This window comes from Populus trichocarpa, chromosome 19 (assembly GCF_000002775.5).
Source record: "Populus trichocarpa isolate Nisqually-1 chromosome 19, P.trichocarpa_v4.1, whole genome shotgun sequence".
In the NCBI taxonomy this organism is placed as follows: Eukaryota; Viridiplantae; Streptophyta; class Magnoliopsida; order Malpighiales; family Salicaceae; genus Populus; species Populus trichocarpa.
In genome coordinates, this window is record NC_037303.2 from 11,429,384 (window position 1) to 11,447,606 (window position 18,223).

Here is an 18,223-nt window from a genome sequence, read left to right on the forward strand (position 1 = left end):
ATTTGACAGGTAAATTTGTGATTCGATTGATTAGTTAAAACTTCATTTGATATATATATTTTTAAATTTTTTAAAAAATAATATTATTTTAAATTATCTTGTTTACAGACCTTGGATCAGCAAGTCATAAATCAAAACAAGTGATTAGGGATGACAATGAATATCCACGGGTTAAATTTTTGATATTTATATTTTATTTATTATTAATCATGTAAAAAGTTTAGATATTTATAAATTATTTATTAGTTTCTGTTATATTTATTATCTATTATTATTTATTAATCAACAAAAAATAAAATAGCTAATATATATATTTAAAGTATATATGTGAATATTAAATAATACAATAATAAATATTATTTATAGGTGCTTATATTAATAATAAAATATTCTATAATATATATTTCAACGATTCTTATCTATGTGAGGTCAAATTAATATCTATTATTTTTGGATTAAATTGCCGTTCCTACAAGTGATCTTGACATTGCATCAGGTTTAACAACGTTGATGAAATTATTTTTTTCTTGGTTGATTTTCATATATGAATTTAGATTTTTTTTTAAATTATACCCTTTGAGCCAACAGCAGAGCTCCAGTAGAGTAAGAAAATATTTGGAACCCGTCTGACGTGGACAGTTAAAAGTGTAGAGTGTCTAGCTTACCCGCCAGCGCCACGGATCTCCACACAACTGGAGTCTAGAGCTGGCTAGAAAGGCATATTCTCTTACACTGAAGTTTCCGAGCTTCATTTTCACGTCCTTTTGTCTGTCACTGCTCTGTTGTCGTTCAGTTCTGTTTTGATTTTATTCTAATACTTATTACAGATCACTCCTCAATCTTTTAATCTAGTCCAAACCAGTCTAGAGCTTTCACAAATATCTTACACAATCCTACATAGGATGATGGATTGATAGAAAATTAAACGTTGTCGGAGTGGCTTCGTAAGAAATAGATGATTCTTATTGGAAATGGTCCGCTCATATCTCCTTTTCTTTTTATTTATTTGTTGTAAATGGGAAGGGATTTAATTGATTTTTGTTTATATCCTAGGATCTCAATGCATAAAAAAACAAATCAAGGACCAAAGTAGAAATATGGACCTCATAGGGTGGTAGATATGTAAGAGTTCAGATTGTTAGGGACTGATATGGAATTAATTTAGAAGTCACGACACTCATTTGTATTTTATTATTATTTTCTTCCTACTCTATCCGTTAGGCACCCATCTTCTTCTCTTACTCACCACCATCGTTTCTAAAGTATAGAGCTGCTCAATTTTCCCGAGAAAATAAAAACACTCTCTTGCACGCTCATTTCATTTTCCGGGAGAATCCGATTGTGATTGCTGCACCCATTGTGATAGAATGATGGATCTGTGGGCAGTTCATGTGAAGAACACAACTGGAAGCCCTCTTTGTTTGAGAAATCATTCAATTCGAGACAAATCATTCAGTTTTGGGAAATTCAGGGTTTTGGACGTTAGGGTTTTGAAGCGTAATGTTTCTTCTTTTGGGTATCATTCTTTGAGTGTCAAAGCTATGGCTAAGAAGAATGGCAATGATAACTCCAATTCCTCTTCTCCTTCTCCTTCTGGTTCGTTTTTTTTTTTAATTCATAATATTGAACTATTATATTGGTTGCAATCTTGTATACCTTTTGATGATATTATGTGATTATATATTTGTACTGAACAAAGAAGGGATTGAAATTGAATTGATTAAAAGAAATAGACTGTTATTAATGTAAAAGAAGTTTTGATGTTTGTTTTACATGCAATTAAGGAATTTGAAGGCATTGGATAGAGTGAATAGTAGGAGAAGTGATCCATTTGGATATGGTTGACTTTCTTAGAAAGTGAGTGCGAGTATTAAAAAGAAGAAAAAATAAATCAGTGAAGGATTATGGAGTTGTAACCGGAGATCTTTATCTATAAGTAAAATGTTATCATGGAAAACCAATTCCTGCTCTGTTTTTTTTTTTTTTAATATAATTTATATCAAAGGGTGATTTCAAGTTTCTGTTGATTTGGATGATATAGACACCTTGACTGGTTCCATAAATATTTTTGTGAAGTTTGGTGAAGGGGATAAGAAAAGTTTTTGTGTGATGACTTCTATAAGGTACTTCAAGTCATCATGTAAAAGAGTCATGCAAGACTCAGAGGGATATTGAAAGGTTAGAAAAGTAGTTGGGTTGTTTCTCTTTAAGTTTTCTACTATTAGATAAATCATGTTTCTGAAATTTAAACTTAGTGTCAGTTTTTCATAACAAACTCTCGTAGCAGACTTTCCTACACTCAGATGAACTAACATTTTGTGATTTTCAATATATTTGTCATATGTCCCATCGAGAATGTAGGGGAGTCTATTAGGAGGGTTTGTTAGGAAAATACCATTTTTTCAAACTAAATCTCAGGATCAAAATAGATGAGAGCAGTGACATGGATCATTTTTCTCCATCAATTGTATTTGGGACCAGTGCATTGTGAGCTACGGTGGTTCTAAATTATATTTTACCACTTCAATCAATGCTTTTTGTTTTTTGGTCTACCACACCCTATATCCACAATATTACTTGCACAGTACCGGAATATCAATGATTTGGATAGTCCAAAACATATCAAATCAGTAGATCCTATTCCCTTATATATATAAAAAAATGTGCATTAAATTAGGGTATGAATTTACTATTATTTCCATTCTTTTCTGCCGCATATGAATTCTTATTATTTTCTGACCTTGGGGTAAAAAAGAGAGACTAATTTGGTTCAATCATATGTTTTGGGCAATCCAAGTGATTGTTAGTTTGGTACTGTGCAAGAAAGTCTCCATCTGCACCTTCTACTTCAATTTTGTCATTTTCATTGAATATGAATTAGTGGGGGGGAAACACATGGAAGGACTACATAAGAAATTAGCAGGACAGCAGCATGGTGGAGGCTGTCGTAAACAGTATCATTGGGATGCATTGTAGAGGCAGCTATGAGGATATGTTAGTAACCTTTATGTGATACATTGGTGGAATCACCCGTACTTGTTACTGGAATCAGGTTTTCCTTGTACAAGAGGTAAAAGCTTTGGTATCAATTGCAGGATAAAGTTCAAGGTTTATGGCCATTATGGGTGCTGTATTGTAAACAGTATCGTTGGGATTTTTCTTCTGTATATTAGGCTAATTGATGAGATTTGATGACTGGGGTTTTTAAGGAAAATTGTAGAGGGCTTCATGAAGTAACAAATTTATCTGAAACTTGATTGCTTGCAAAATAAACTGAGTGACACACTTGTCAGACAATCCAAAAGAAAGCTAAAAGTTTCTGAAACTTATGTAAAATTGATCTCTTTTATATTTAAAAGTGATTGCAAACATCTGCATCTAGAGTTTTGAATTGTTCTTAGCATTTTGCAAGGATTTGGTTCCTTATTGAAAACTAAGAATTTAACTCCTAAACTAACTTATAACTATTCTGAGTTTAGGAATGAAAAGAGCATTGGAACTTTAAAATATTGATATGTGGATTTAGTTTTTCACTGAACAAAATTTAGTCTATACCCAATAAAATTAAAAGTAACATTGACTCATAAAATAACAGCCAGTTTTAATGAAGCTAAATCTAATTTACCTCAACTGAAAATCAGATCAAGGTTGCTAATTCAACAATACCATGAAGGTGTGCATATGGCCTTACATTGACTTTAGGGTTTAGAATGTTCTGTTTGCTCATCTATGAGCTCCTTGAGTTGCACATCTCATGCTTTTCAGTTCTGAAAACCAAATAGAATTGTCGTTACTCATTTGTGGTCAAAGAATCTAGGTTTTACCAAGTCAATGGTGTCTCTACCCTGTTGCAAGCTTACTCATCACCGCTAAGGGATGGCCGCATGATTTTTTTTGCCAGCTTTCTCAACAGATTGCCTTTTCTTGTCAGCCTTTTTGTTAGGAACACCCCCCCCCCCCCACCCCCAACCCCAAGTTCATCCACTTGCATGTGTATCACCCTGAGGTTGAATTAAGCTTTCCCTTCATCTAATGATGAAGTGACTGCTCACTATTGCTTCCTTCTCATTTTATATTTTCTGAGCACTATAGTTTATAATGTTTGTTCAGGTCATATGCATATTGCCTTTTGTATTAACCAATTGTTTGTTTGTTTCGACACCCCTTTCAAGAATGATATTTCTCCCTAGATAAAAAATAGGAAAAGAAAGTGAGTTATATCCTTTCATTGTTAATTAATTTCTTTATGTATCATTGCTTGCCTTGTTACCACATTATATTAGTTTTGGGAGCATTTTTAATATATGAAAAGCATCTGTCAACATTATTTATTCACAATCATTTGCAGGCAATATCCCATCAAATCACTTGCCCTTTCTAATTAGTGATTAGTCAAAGCATAAGCCATCTAAGACTATTGCCTGTTCTTGCTCGTAATTGTTTTGCTATCATCATCACCTTTGTCGTTGATGTTACTATCTTTCACCAGTCATGCATAGTGAGTTTGTTCCAGTGAAAGATATACTATTTTCATTATGATTAAATGAACACTGCCAGGATGTTATATCTGGATGTTGAGTGAAAAATAGCATATTGAATTTTTTGCCGGCTAAATGGAACTTAATTTAATGTGCACAGGAAATGGAGATGGTTCAAAAGGAAGTAACTCTCCTGATGGGAACAAAGCCAATGACTTTGCTTCCCAAAAATCTCATAGGGTAAACTTTGATTGGAGAGAGTTTAGGGCAAATTTATTTGCTCAGGAGAAGGTGAACGTTCTTTACTTATTGGGCTGTATATCTATTTCATGTTGAATGTCATAGTTACAAAGCTCTAGAAAAATGACTTTTAAATGTTATTAGCACTCTGTTCAACCTGTTATTTGTCATCATGGTAGTAGATCTTATGATGGTCCAGGGTAGCAGCATTAATTCCTCTTTGATTCTACCCTGTGTAGCTTGTTCATGAATGAGCTGTTCCATGTAAGGAAAATAAATCGATTTCATGTTTTTTGGAGTAAATTCTGATAGGGTTCTCACTTCTCACATAGAGGGTCTGGTACATCAGAAAAGGGCAAGTAACTTAATTGAAATGGGAAGCACTTTATTTTATTTTGTATGTTCCTTCCCTGTTTCCATGAACAATTGGAAAACGCTAAATTTCCCTTGAGCTCATGACATCTGATGTAGTCAGGTCAACAAAATTTACCTACAGCTTATCATCAAGTTCTTTTGTCCCTTTTTACCCCTCCTGAAAGAAACAGTGCTGTTTTGTAGCTATGATGGATCTTGTAATTGAGGTCGACCAGATGAAGCCATAAAGTATAGTATTGGGGTAGATGCATGGCATCCAGATTGGTTTATTCACATAGTGACGAGTTGAAGATGGACTCCATGTCCTCACAACATGAAAAATAAGATAATCAAATTGATGATGTTAAATCGATGCTGTATAGACTTCAAAATTTACACTTTTAATGTTTTCACAGGCAGGGAAGGCAGAATCTGATGCTCACAACCAAACTGGGACACCCCAGGAGTCAAAACCCCTTGGCCTGAAATGGGCCCACCCTATTCCTGTACCTGAGACTGGCTGTGTCCTTGTTGCCACAGAAAAACTTGATGGAGTTCGCACCTTTGAAAGAACTGTCGTTCTTCTCCTCAGATCTGGAACCAGACACCCACAAGAGGGACCATTTGGAGTTGTCATAAACCGCCCACTTAACAAGAAGGTCAGGCACATGAAGCCCACTAATATGGAATTAGCAACCACTTTTGCTGATTTTTCTCTTCATTTTGGGGGACCCCTCGAGGCAAGCATGTTTTTATTAAAAACAGGGGAGAAGACGAAGCTTGAAGAGTTTGAAGAGGTAATTCCTGGCCTGTGTTTTGGTGCTAGAAACAGTTTGGATGAAGCTGCAGCACTTGTGAAGAAAGGGGTGCTGAAGCCTCAGGATTTCAGATTCTTTGTTGGTTATGCTGGGTGGCAGCTAGATCAGTTGAGGGAGGAGATTGAATCAAATTATTGGTATGTGGCTGCATGTAGTTCTAATCTGATTTGTGGGGGTTCATCAGGCTCATCATCAGAAAGTTTATGGGAGGAGATTTTGCAGCTAATGGGTGGTCATTACTCGGAACTAAGCCGGAAGCCTAAGCGGGATGTGTAGGTAATTATTATGAGCCATCGGTGTTCCCCAAATCAATAAATCATTCCTGAAGCTATAGCCAGATATATAACTAAGGTAATGAAGCTAAATGTACAGAAACTCACATCTTTGTTAATCAGAATCTCTTTTTTTCCTCTCATTTCCCCTTAATAACCCAGGCAATTATGGCTCTTTTATGTGACAGTGAACTCTTAAATTATTTAAGAAAAAGTTAAGCAGGTCTTTTTGCTGTAAGAAATACATCTGTAAAAATTTTCAGGTGAAAGTAGCAGTAGGCCTAAGGGCAGGCTTCTTTGGACAATCTTCAACTGATTTTTTTTTTTATTTAATTTACTTAGAGATGGGGATTTCTTGTTTACTTTAAAGCCCTGGATTGTTATAGTCAACCACGAAATAAAAACATATAGCATCATTAAGCCTTCAAACTGTTGAAGTCGATTCTTAGCCAAACTGAGCAGAGCATTGTGTTCATAAAAGAAAATCTGGAATTGAAGTTCCCGCCTCTCAACTTCCCATTTAAGCCTGGCAAGCATATGCACTAATCAATTCACCTGTAAGCTTTGCTGTATAGATTGATAGTACTTAATGTACTTTGGAGCTCAGATCGCCACCTATTCACTGAACTTTTTCCTAGAGAAAATTCTGTGTCTCTGGTAAGGTTGTTAAACTCTTGATCTTCTGAAAAGTTGCCTGCATCGATTGTTATCCCCAGTTAAATTAAGCAAAAGCAAAGAATGGCAACTGTGAAACTGCTTTGATTTCCCCTTTGTCAACGGGCCTGAACATGAAACTGCCGACAGACAAATGTCCAAACTACAAGCAGCCGGAATGAATTTATTTCTGTTCCAATCATTTCAGCAGTGAGTTGAAAGATAAATTGGATACTTGACTACTTCTGAATACCGTACCTACTTATTAATCAACAACACTATCCACTATACAGAACAAAGTCCTACCTCTTTATGTATTTTCAAAGAAATACAAGAACAAACCTCCCTCCTTTCTCCGTTAAAATGCAGGTTTACTTCAAAACGGCGTCTCACAATCCCCACTCTATCCCAGTGAAGCTCCAGCAGCACATCACATCTGCTTTGTTTGATGGCATGGACAAAGACGCTTCTGACTGGAGGGTAAATTGTTCTGCAGGGTGAGGAGAAAGACATCAAGAGGATGCTTCCTTAAGGCATGATGGAGAAGAATTACCCTTTGCGTCATCTGTTATGATGTAGCTGCTCATAAACGTCAAGGTTATCTTTGGTCCCTGATTTCTCGAGACGTGCTTTACGCACAGCCTGCTGGATCTGTCTCTCATGCTCTTTGAGTATTTCTTCCATGTTTCCCCCAGGAGGCATCAGTGGTCCAGAGTAATGGATCCTGGTTTTCCTGGGAACAAACCCCTGAAACCAGATTTCCTTTTTTGTCAAATGATCAGGCATAACACAATAGCAGTTCAAATTAACACAGAAAAAGAAGGATAAAAAGCTACGTGGGGAAAAATGGAGAGTAAAGAATGAGATATCCACTGTCAAATTTGAATGTCTGACATGCTTGTAACTAGGGTAACATACTATCTAAAACTTGCAATTTGTTTCAAAATCTACATTTATCAATTGTATTTGTAATGCATAAAACTTCAACTCCCATTGCTGGACAAGAGTTTGCTGGTAGCGGAAACAATATGAAGAGTCTTAAAATTATGGCAATTTTTCTCGAACTGTTCTCCATGAGTAAATAGCTTCCTTGCACATCAAAATCCATATTCATATATAAGGGTGGCAGTTGGATGAATGTATCAGTTATGATTTTAACATTTAACTTTGTTTAATACAGAGAAAAAAATTTGAAAGATTGACGAAGGTGGATGATTCTTTACCGCTGAAGAATCTATGCTAGGAGCTCGTTCCTTCTTCTTAAGGGAGGAGCTAGATATCTCCCCTGATTGCGACACACGAGATTTCTTTGACCTCAATTCTGGATTATTTTCTGTACAATCTACACTCTTATTTAACGACAATCCTACTGCAGAATGGTGAATCACTGAAGCAGAATGCTCGAGACCATTCTTCTTCGATACTCTAGGAGGCTCAATTCGGAAGCTAGAACCTCCATCCTCCTGGATATTATATTTATAACTGCTACATATAGTTTTTGGCTGTCCCTGAGCAGTGAATTCTGAAGTGGGAGCTTTCTTAGTATCTCCTGAACCCCTTCTAACAGATTCTGGTCCTCGTCCTTTTACTGCCTCTGCTTTTTGCCTGAAATTTAAAATTAAAATGTGTTTTCAGAATGTTGTTTAAGATTAAATTCGTACTGTTATTGTGTTATACCTGATTGAATTTATTTTACTTGTGAAATTGCTAATGAAAGTTGTATAAGATTAAATTTTCCCTCAAGATGTTATGATTGATGTTACTTGTCACGTACCTTCTCGCTTCCTGATCTCGCATCTTGGCATCCAGTTCCTTGCTTGGAGGATATTTTGGTAGACTAGATGGATCAGACGGGAGGGGTTCTATTCTGAAGAACTGTAAGTAAAAATTTAAATAATAAATAAATCCATCCAACTCAATCAACTGCTAGCAGGTCCAAACACTCTTCAAAGGCAATCTGTTCATTATAACATTTGCATTTTCATTTCATGAAGCCAAACTCAAGAAACCAGTACTAGTGCTGTCTTCATACTATGTTCAGAATACAAGTTCAAAATATTTTAAACAGAAAAACTCAATTCGAGAGGTTTAAGTAAGCTTCTCACAAGAAAATGGTTTGCAAGTCAACCATGTTGCCCTCAATTTTTTTGTGTCTGCTGGAAGGTATATGATGATAAATTGATACTATAAGTTTTGAATGTCTAAAATTAAATAAAACATAAGAAATAATTACCTCACTTCGAAGAGCTGAAGTGGCTGATCCTCTATCTTGTGGTTCCATTGACAGGAGCTTATCAACAAGTGTCAAAGCTGAAGGAGGGAAATTTTTGAATGTCTCAGCAGTACGGCGGATGTAAGGTTGCTGAGGCTTGAAACTAGTTGCATGTGGAAACTTCTTTTTCGTCCAGTAGGCCTCAGAGGGCGAGCCACAAAGCTTAAAAATCTTATGCATTTGCTCTACCTGTAATCATTAAGATGATAGTTCTTAAGACCAAATACAATTCTGTGGACTGATGATAGATAGAAATCACATTGTCTTCTGATTCTCTGTAGGTGGTCCAAAGTCATGCATTGAGAAATAAATGGCACAGAGACACATTTTCTTATGATAATTTCCCGTAGGTGCTTAAATGACCATCTTTAACTTCTGTGAAGATATGAAAATGATGTAGACCATAGAGGGAAGTTGAAGATTCCAAAGCATAGAAGACTTGTAATGCTGGTTTCCTAGTGTTGGCTAAGATGCAAGTAAGATAACCATACATGCAAATGAGCTTACTTCTGTTCTTCCAGGCATGATAGGCTTGCCAGTGAATAATTCAGCAAGAATGCAGCCAGCACTCCACATATCAATAGCAGGTCCATACTCTGTAGCACCAAGCAAAAGCTCCGGTGCCCTATACCAAAGAGTTACTACACGACTTGTTAAAGGCAGACTCTGATCAGGCTGATAAGAAGTTGCCAGACCAAAGTCTGCAATCTTGAGAACTCCATCATTGTTTATTAGAAGATTTGAGCCCTTGATGTCTCGGTGCAAGACACCGTGTTTATGGCAGTGTTCAAGTCCACGTAGAAGTTGTTGCATATAGCACTTTATCTGCAAGCACGAGTAATTTCCTTGTAAGACTAGACATGAATGGCAAGTTGATAAGTTATATGACTTCCATGGTAGCAGAAACTAAGAGAAGCCATTTTCCAAATATGGAAAAAATCATAAAATTGAACAGATAAGATCATTGGTACCTGAGCTTCTGTATACTTGATGCTAGGATTTGCTGCAAGCCCAGCAAGGTCATGTTCCATATACTCAAAGACAAGGTACAAGCTCCCTGACATCCACGAAGTGACTATTCCTTCGAGTTTCATAACATTCAGATGGTCAAGCCTGCGCAAAATAACGATTTCCCTAGCCATGAAACGGACACTTTCCGGATCCATATTGACAAACCGCACCTTCTTCATTGCAACAATTTTTCCAGTTTCAAGGTCACGAGCCTTGAATACAGTGCTGTAAGTTCCTTGTCCAATCTGCACATCATTTCATTTTAAAAGCAACACATAAGAAGACCTCAAAATGTCGACATGATACAATCTAGACTATGTTTCTTGATCTCCCTCGTGTTTTGTTACTAGAAATTAACTTTGCCTGCACTTATGCAACTAACAGACCAGTATAGTAAAGATTTCCTTCAATCAGAGTTTCTGCTCCATAAACGAGTCTCATTTTACAGGACTGATACAGCTCTTATATAAATGATTGTCTGTTTTATCTAATCTTTCTTACATTAATTTGGACTGATAGTAATACCATTTATTTCCTTCTAGCTAGTGCTTTCATACGATTATTTTCGTAAGCACATAATAATATTATCCTAATGCTAAATGTTAACAGCAAGAGATGCTCCATATTGCAATTTAGTTCCTACCAAACAAGGAAATAAAACCCTAACAGTCATCGAAAATAAATTATTTCATGTCACGTTATCTAATTCAACAGGCAACTAAAAATAAGTTTTACAAGCTGAACCTTGTCTAGCTTCTCAAATGAGTCTGCTCGTCGAGGCAGCCACCCTTTGACGGCTTCTCCAGCAGCTGCTGTTAACCATTGTGGCCATGCTTCCCTTTCAGCGGAAGGACGCATGCTAATCATCCTACTCATGATACGTGGTTGGTCATCAATGGACTCTGAATCCATTGCTACCGATCCATGATGGCCTTTCTTCTTCTCATCAACAAGTTTCGTTTTCTTTTCTCCTTCCAATAAATCAATAACACTCCCAACATTTTCCTTCGACACATGACGAGCATCTTTTCGGCCAAGAACATCTACCAGAATCTCTTCTTTAATGAATATTGTGGGAGCAACCAATTGCACAGAAGACTTATCCACCTCTATCTGCCTTTCATTCTTATTGATATTTACATCTTCTTCTTCAGCTCGTTTTGAGCAAATGCTGCCCATAATCTCACCTCAAAAATCACCTTCTATCCTGACAGAAACCCTTCAAAAAATGCCAAAACCACCACCACCCTTTGCCGTATTGCTGCAATGAATTAAATGGGCACCCTTGCATTTATGCTGGGAGCCCAAGTTTACCATTTTTGTCAATCTCCCGAATCAATGGAGCATTAAAAGATCGACAAATATCTCAACGTGTTTGCTCTTAAGAACCAAGATTTGTTTTTACCATTTTAGGAAATACAATCCCTCTATGCAAGCTTAATTACAAGACTTTCTGCAAAACACAAGAGCACAGAATTTCCAAATGTGAATGATGTTGTTGATATCAAGAAAGCTATGACATATCAAAGAGAAAATTAAAGAAATGAATGCAAAATAAAGACTATTCAAGAAACAAAATCCAAAGAATTGATTGTAAAAGAATTTTAGACAAGGGAAATAAATCTACAATGCAGGAATTCTGGCACGTCGTTCTGGGTTACAGTTATTTTTTTTCTTCTTTAATTGATTAAAAAATTAAATTCCTAATTTTCCTTTCTTTTTTGGTGACTTTTAGCTAAGTAGAGATTAGAGACAAAAGGGTGGATATTAATGGAAAATAGAAAGATTTTTCTTAAAAGTATTAAAGAAAAGGATATTTTGAAAGAGAAATACAAGAAGGTTGGTGGAACTGGACAGTCCCTGTAATTGCGAGAGGCCAAAGATTTTTGGGATTTGACAGGTTCTGTGTGTGATTTTTCAGTTTTCTTACTAGCCATCGCCATTAAATATATTCAACAATTTGGCAATTTTATTCTGTTTTATTAAAATAGCCTATAGTTTAAAAACAAAATAAATTAGAATAGATTTTATTTCTTTTAAAATCTCAGTCCGTTTCAAAAATACAATCTAAATTCCGCTAAGAATATTTCGATTTCTTTTCAGGTCATTCTGTTTTGATTAAATAATATATTTTTTTTAAAAATAATATATAATTTTTTTCTTTAATTTTATTTCCCAACACTTAATTTATTAGATAATAGATTTCATAATTTATTATAGTTTTTTTTGTTGTGATTGTCTCAGTTTCATGGTTCATGTCATGAATTTAGTGATTTAACTCAATTAACTCGATTTTTTTGTTTATTTTTTAATTTTATCATTCAATATCTTGAATATTTGGTTGATTATGAATTAAGTTTTGTTATTTATTTCGGTTCGTTTTCTATGAAATTATCTTAGTCTCATGACCTGAGTCACGAGTTTTGTAAGTTAACCCAAGTAGACTTAGATCATTAATTCAATAATGGATCTATTGAGAATTGAGTTTTATAATTTATTTTTATTTGTTTTATTTAGAGTTATTATGGTCTCATGATCCGGGTCATGAATTTAAAATATTAACTCAGATTAACCCAAATAAATAAAATATTATTTTACTTAAAAAAACATAACACCAACAAAACAAGAATAGAAATGACAACTTTGGTATCCAACGCCTTTCTTTATTTCTCTGAATCTCTAACAAGAAAAAGTGAGAGTCGTTGAGAGGTTTGGTAAAATCTTGAAAAGCCAGAATTGAAAGAGAGAGAGAGGAGAAAGAGTGGGGCTGCTTTAAAGCACAAGCGTGCATAGCACTATGTTATGAGTCTTCAGTTTAACAAGTGACACGTGTATCCTCAAGTCAACTGTAATTTTCATACAACTTCTTGTCTTTCCAAAGCATTATTAAACTCCGCGTCCGCAAGCATGACTTTGCGTCTGTTTTTATTTCGAATTGTTTTGATATCGATTTCTTTAAATTCAAATAATTAAATAAGTTAATTTGTAATTTAATTGATTTAGTTAATCTTAATTAAAATAAATAATACATTCAAGTTGAGATTAATTAGAGATCCATGAACTTGCGAAACAACAAGTTGATTTCCTTGAACCACAAAGCTTCTTGACTCATTGATTAAACAACAAGTTGTGATTAATTGTCTGATCATAAGGAAAAACGAGAATTCGGTGAATGTGGAAATCACCCTGTCAACTCACTAATCAATGGTCTGAACCAGTACTTTATGTTTGATTTCTGGTATTTTGTTGAAGAAGAAGAAGAAGAATATGATAGAAGAAATAAAGCTTGAATGTGCAGAGAAGTTTAATGAAGAAGTTCTGTATTTTTTTCTTATTACTTTTCAATTCTGTAGCCTTGCTTTTATACTTAATTCATGTAACTGATTCCTTTATTTTAGGAATCAAGATCATCTCACGCAAAACTGATTTACAATCAGTTTTGTAACAGTAAAAACAGAAAAACAGAAATAACGGTTTTAACTGCCTTCTTAACTGTTTTAACAGAATTTCTGCAACTTCTTCATCCTTCTTGCTGCAGTCTTCTTCATCGATTTTTATCAACAGTAATCAGCTTAGCTTTCAACAGCCTCTCCTAAGCTGTTTACTGATTTAACTCCAAGATCCAGTCTTAATTTCTTAAATCTGTCTTTGGGTAATGCCTTTGTGAAGATGTCTGCAAGTTGTTCTTCACTTCTGCAGAACTTGACATCAATTACTCCTTCTTGCAGAGCCTCTCTTATAAAGTGATACTTTCTGTTTATGTGTCTTGTTCTCTGATGAAAAACTGGATTCTTGGCCATCGAAATTGCTGACATGTTATCACAGAACAAGGGTGTTGCTTCAGCTTGCATTTCCCCAAAATCATCAAGCACAAACCGTAGCCAAATGGCCTGAGCAGTTGCTTCAGATGCTGAGACATACTCAGCTTCTGCAGTTGACAATGCTACTGTGTTTTGTTTTACAGAAGACCAGGAGAATGCTCCACTTCCAAAACTGAATGCATAGCCCGAAGTACTCCTGCTATCATCTTCACTTCCTGCCCAATCTGCATCACAAAATCCAATGAGAGTTGCTGATTGCTCCCTCACATATTCAATCCCATAACTGAGAGTTCCTTGCACATATCTTAGAACTCTTTTTGCAGCTCCCATGTGAATCTTGGTAGGTCCAGTCATGAACCTTGATAATAAACTTGCAGCATACATTAGATCAGGTCTTGTAGCTGTCAAATATAGTAGACTTCCTACTATTCTTCTATAAAGACTTTCATCAGCCAACTCACTTCCATCTTTCTTCTTCAGTTTCTCTCCAGTGGCCAGGGGAATGGAAACTGGTTTGCAATCATCAAGTCCAAACTTACTGAGCAGAGATTTGGCATATTTCCCTTGATGAATAAACACTCCTCGATTGGTTTGCAGTATCCCCATGCCAAGAAAATGGTGAAGAAGTCCAAGATCAGACATCTCATATCTCTGCATCATTTCCCTTTTGAATTCATTGAGAAGCCTCTCACTGCTGCCAGTGTACACTATGTCATCAACATAGATTGAAACTATGATCAAATTTCCTTCCATGTCTGATCTTGTATATAGAGTAGCTTCACTTCCACTCCTTTTAAAATTGCACATAGAGAGATATGTATCAATCTCACTATACCAGGCTCTCGGTGCCTGTTTTAATCCATACAAAGCCTTTTTTAGTTTGTAAACTTTGTGTCCTGCATTCTTTACTTCAAACCCTTCAGGCTGCTCAACATATACTTCTTCTTCAAGTACACCATTTAGGAATGCTGATTTGACATCCAATTGAAACAACTTCCATCCCTTCTGTGCTGCAAGTGCAATGAGAGTTCGAATTGTATCTAACCTTGCTACTGGTGCAAAGGTTTCATTGTAATCAATTCCAGATTTCTGTGCATAACCCTTTGCTACAAGTCGAGCCTTGTGTTTCTGAACTGATCCATCAAGATGAAGCTTGGTTTTGTACACCCATTTCACTCCTATCACAGGTTTATCACTTGGTCTTTCCACCAATTCCCAAGTATTGTTCTTCTCTATCACTTCCAATTCTTCCTTCATAGCCTCCTGCCAGGCTTTATCCCCAGCAGCCTCTTGATAATTCTCGGGTTCTATGATGCACATGTGACACCTTGCATATATGTCTTCCAAGGTTTTCAGTTTCACTGGAGTAGAGCTTGGTGAAGATTGTTGACTGTTAACACTATCAATCTTCTTAGCTGACTCTTCAACTACAGGATTTTGATTGCAATGTTCAACATTGTCGGGTTGAATTTCAGAAGTGTGTTCCTCAAGATTCTCACCTTCAATTATACCTCCTTCATGATTGAAGGACAAGTGGATTTGGTTCATCAGTTTTCCCTTCCAATTCCATGCTTTATCTTCACTGAAAATCACACTTCTTGAGAGAACAATCTTCTCAGTTTTCAGATCATATATCCTATACCCTTTTTCACAGCTGCCATATCCAACAAACACTCCCTTTCCAGCTTTGCTATCCCATTTCTGCCTTAGTGATGCTGGGATATGTGTGTAACACAAGCAACCGAACACCTTCAAATGCTTGACTCCTGGCTTCCTTCCCGTGAAGGCTTCAAAAGGAGTCTTTTCTGCAACAGATGTTGTATAACATCTGTTCTGTATATACACAGCTGTATTAACAGCTTCTGCCCAGAAGGTTACTGGCATTCCTTTCTCTATCAGCATAGATCTCCCCATCTCACAAATTGTTCTGTTTCTCCTTTCTGCAACTCCATTCTGTTGAGGGGAGTATGCAACTGTCAATTGCCTCTCCATTCCTTGCTTCTCACAGAATTCTTCAAATTCTTTGGAAGTATATTCTCCTCCTCTGTCACTTCTTAGCTTCTTCAATTTGTGTCCACTTTGCAGCTCAACGAATGCTTTGAATTTCTTGAATACATTCAGTGCACCAGATTTATTTCTGAGAAAGTATACCCAGCACATTCTTGAGTAATCATCAATGAATGTGATGAAGTATCTGTTTCCTCCCACAGAGTCATTCTGCATTGGTCCACACAGATCAGTGTGGATCAATTCCAGTGGATTGCTTGCTCTCCACACTTGCTCTTTGATGAATTTCTCCCTGTGATGTTTGCCTGATGCACAGCCTGCACAAACATCTTCTACTTCAGTCAGAGCAGGAAGTCCACACACCATCTCTTTCTGCTGCATCTTCTTCATGCTGGCAAAGTTCAAGTGTCCAAGTCTCCTATGCCATATCCAGGAATCCTCAGTCACTGAAGCTTTCCTTGCTGCAGGTGTAATACTTTCAAGTGAAAGTGGAAAGCATCGATTTCCTCCCATGATTACTATTGCTATAACATTGTTGAGGCTTTCATCATCAAATATTACTGCCTTGTTACCTCCAAACAGAATGTAATAGCCATGCTCCATCATCTGCCCTACACTTAGTAAGTTTTCATCCAATCCGGGAACAAGCAACACTTCTTTTATGTATCTCTTCCCATGCTGAGTTTCCACAACCAATGTACCTTTTCCAGTAGCTTGTACAAGGTCTCCTGAGCCCATCTTCACTTTGCATGTTACTGATCTATCAATGTTGATTAATTCAGATTCTTGAGAAGTCATGTGATTGCTGCAGGCACTATCCACAAACCATATCTTTTTGTCTTGCAAACTTGCAGCATGGCAAGCATAGAACATGGTTCCAGTGATGACTCCTTCTTCTTTAGCATAATTTGCAAGTTGTTTGTGATTCTGACTTTCACAATCTTTTGTAATATGGCCAAACCGATTGCATCTTCCACATCTTGGTTTTCCTTTGTGCCTGCACAATCCAAAATGATGTTTTTGACAAACTTGACACTGTGGTTTTTCTCCTGCTTGACTGCTCCCACCACTAGTGTTATTCCAGTTTGAGTTACTGTAATTCAGAGTTCTGTTTGGATTCCAGTTTGATCCCCTCCTGTCTTGTGGTTGCCATTTTTGTGTAGGTCTGCCTTGGAAACTCTTGTGAGAATTGTAAGCTTGATTGTTTCCAATTTTAAAACTGCTAAAGGCTTTTTCTGTTCCTCTTAGCTTATCCCTTTCATCATGCAGATCCTCCCTCTTATCATATACTTTAACAGAAGCAATGACTTCTTCTGCTCTTAGAACTTCAAGATCACGTGTCTCTTCAATTATAGACACAATGGATTTATATCTTCTGCTTAAACTCATTAACAATTTCTGCACAATTCTGTTTTCTGATACATCTTCACCTAATGATTTTAGGTTGTTTATAGTTGCAAAGAATTTAGCTAGATAACCATCTAAGCTTTCACTTTCTGTCATTCTCAAATATTCAAAGTCTGCTCTTACTCCTTGAAGTTTCACAGCTCTAACCTTTTTATCTCCTCTGAATTCTCTGCTCAAGATGTCCCATGCTCCTTTTGCAGTTTTCTCATTTCTTATACGTGGGAATAGATCATCTGTTAATGCTCCTTGTATGAGGCTTAAAGCCTTTGCATTCTTGATTTTTTCTTCTCTGGATGTCGTGGATGCATGCAATATAATTTGATCAGCCTCACTCTCTTCATCGCCTGATCCTCCTGCAATCTCAGGTGCTTGATGAGACTTTATTCCATCTTCAACTACTTCCCATAGATCGAGTGCTATGAGGACAGTTTCCATTTTTACAGCCCAAAAATCATAATTCGTGCCATTGAACTGTGGAGTTCTTAAGTCTCCTCCAGCTGAGCTTGATCCTACCATTTTTGAGTAATTAACAGTTTAATCAATCTCTTTTTCACAGTCTACGCCCCTCTCAGGAATCAGTTTGCAGCTCTGATACCATGTTTGATTTCTGGTATTTTGTTGAAGAAGAAGAAGAAGAATATGATAGAAGAAATAAAGCTTGAATGTGCAGAGAAGTTTAATGAAGAAGTTCTGTATTTTTTTCTTATTACTTTTCAATTCTGTAGCCTTGCTTTTATACTTAATTCATGTAACTGATTCCTTTATTTTAGGAATCAAGATCATCTCACGCAAAACTGATTTACAATCAGTTTTGTAACAGTAAAAACAGAAAAACAGAAATAACGGTTTTAACTGCCTTCTTAACTGTTTTAACAGAATTTCTGCAACT

General features: G+C 36.2%; 2 protein-coding genes across 2 annotated transcripts; one reads left to right on the forward strand and one right to left on the reverse strand.

Moving 5' to 3' along the window:
- Window positions 1-1,217: 1,217 nt before the first annotated feature.
- On the forward strand, window positions 1,218-6,467 carry LOC7475754 (uncharacterized). Its single transcript, XM_002325476.4, has 3 exons — window positions 1,218-1,596; window positions 4,639-4,769; window positions 5,489-6,467. The coding sequence occupies exons 1-3, from the start codon at window positions 1,368-1,370 to the stop codon at window positions 6,164-6,166; spliced, it is 1,038 nt and encodes a 345-aa protein (XP_002325512.4). The 5' UTR covers window positions 1,218-1,367; the 3' UTR covers window positions 6,167-6,467.
- A 108-nt stretch (window positions 6,468-6,575) lies between these two features.
- On the reverse strand, window positions 6,576-11,950 carry LOC7475755 (probable serine/threonine-protein kinase At1g54610). Its single transcript, XM_002325908.4, has 7 exons — window positions 10,844-11,950; window positions 10,060-10,344; window positions 9,596-9,913; window positions 9,050-9,277; window positions 8,591-8,691; window positions 8,040-8,421; window positions 6,576-7,563 (listed from the first exon to the last, which is right to left on the reverse strand). The coding sequence occupies exons 1-7, from the start codon at window positions 11,276-11,278 to the stop codon at window positions 7,378-7,380; spliced, it is 1,935 nt and encodes a 644-aa protein (XP_002325944.4). The 5' UTR covers window positions 11,279-11,950; the 3' UTR covers window positions 6,576-7,377.
- Window positions 11,951-18,223: the final 6,273 nt, after the last annotated feature.

Bases quoted from the DNA above. Each gene is read 5' to 3' on its own strand.
- LOC7475754 (XM_002325476.4), top strand. From the start codon at position 1,368: ATGATGGATCTGTGGGCAGTTCATGTGAAGAACACAACTGGAAGCCCT. The intron at 1,597-4,638 runs GTTCGTTTTTTT...TAATGTGCACAG, and splicing joins CTCTTCTCCTTCTCCTTCTG to GAAATGGAGATGGTTCAAAA. The intron at 4,770-5,488 runs GTGAACGTTCTT...ATGTTTTCACAG, and splicing joins ATTTATTTGCTCAGGAGAAG to GCAGGGAAGGCAGAATCTGA.
- LOC7475755 (XM_002325908.4), bottom strand. From the start codon at position 11,278: ATGGGCAGCATTTGCTCAAAACGAGCTGAAGAAGAAGATGTAAATATC. The intron at 10,345-10,843 runs GTTCAGCTTGTA...AATGATGTGCAG, and splicing joins CATTTGAGAAGCTAGACAAG to ATTGGACAAGGAACTTACAG. The intron at 9,278-9,595 runs GTAAGCTCATTT...TAATGATTACAG, and splicing joins TCATGCCTGGAAGAACAGAA to GTAGAGCAAATGCATAAGAT.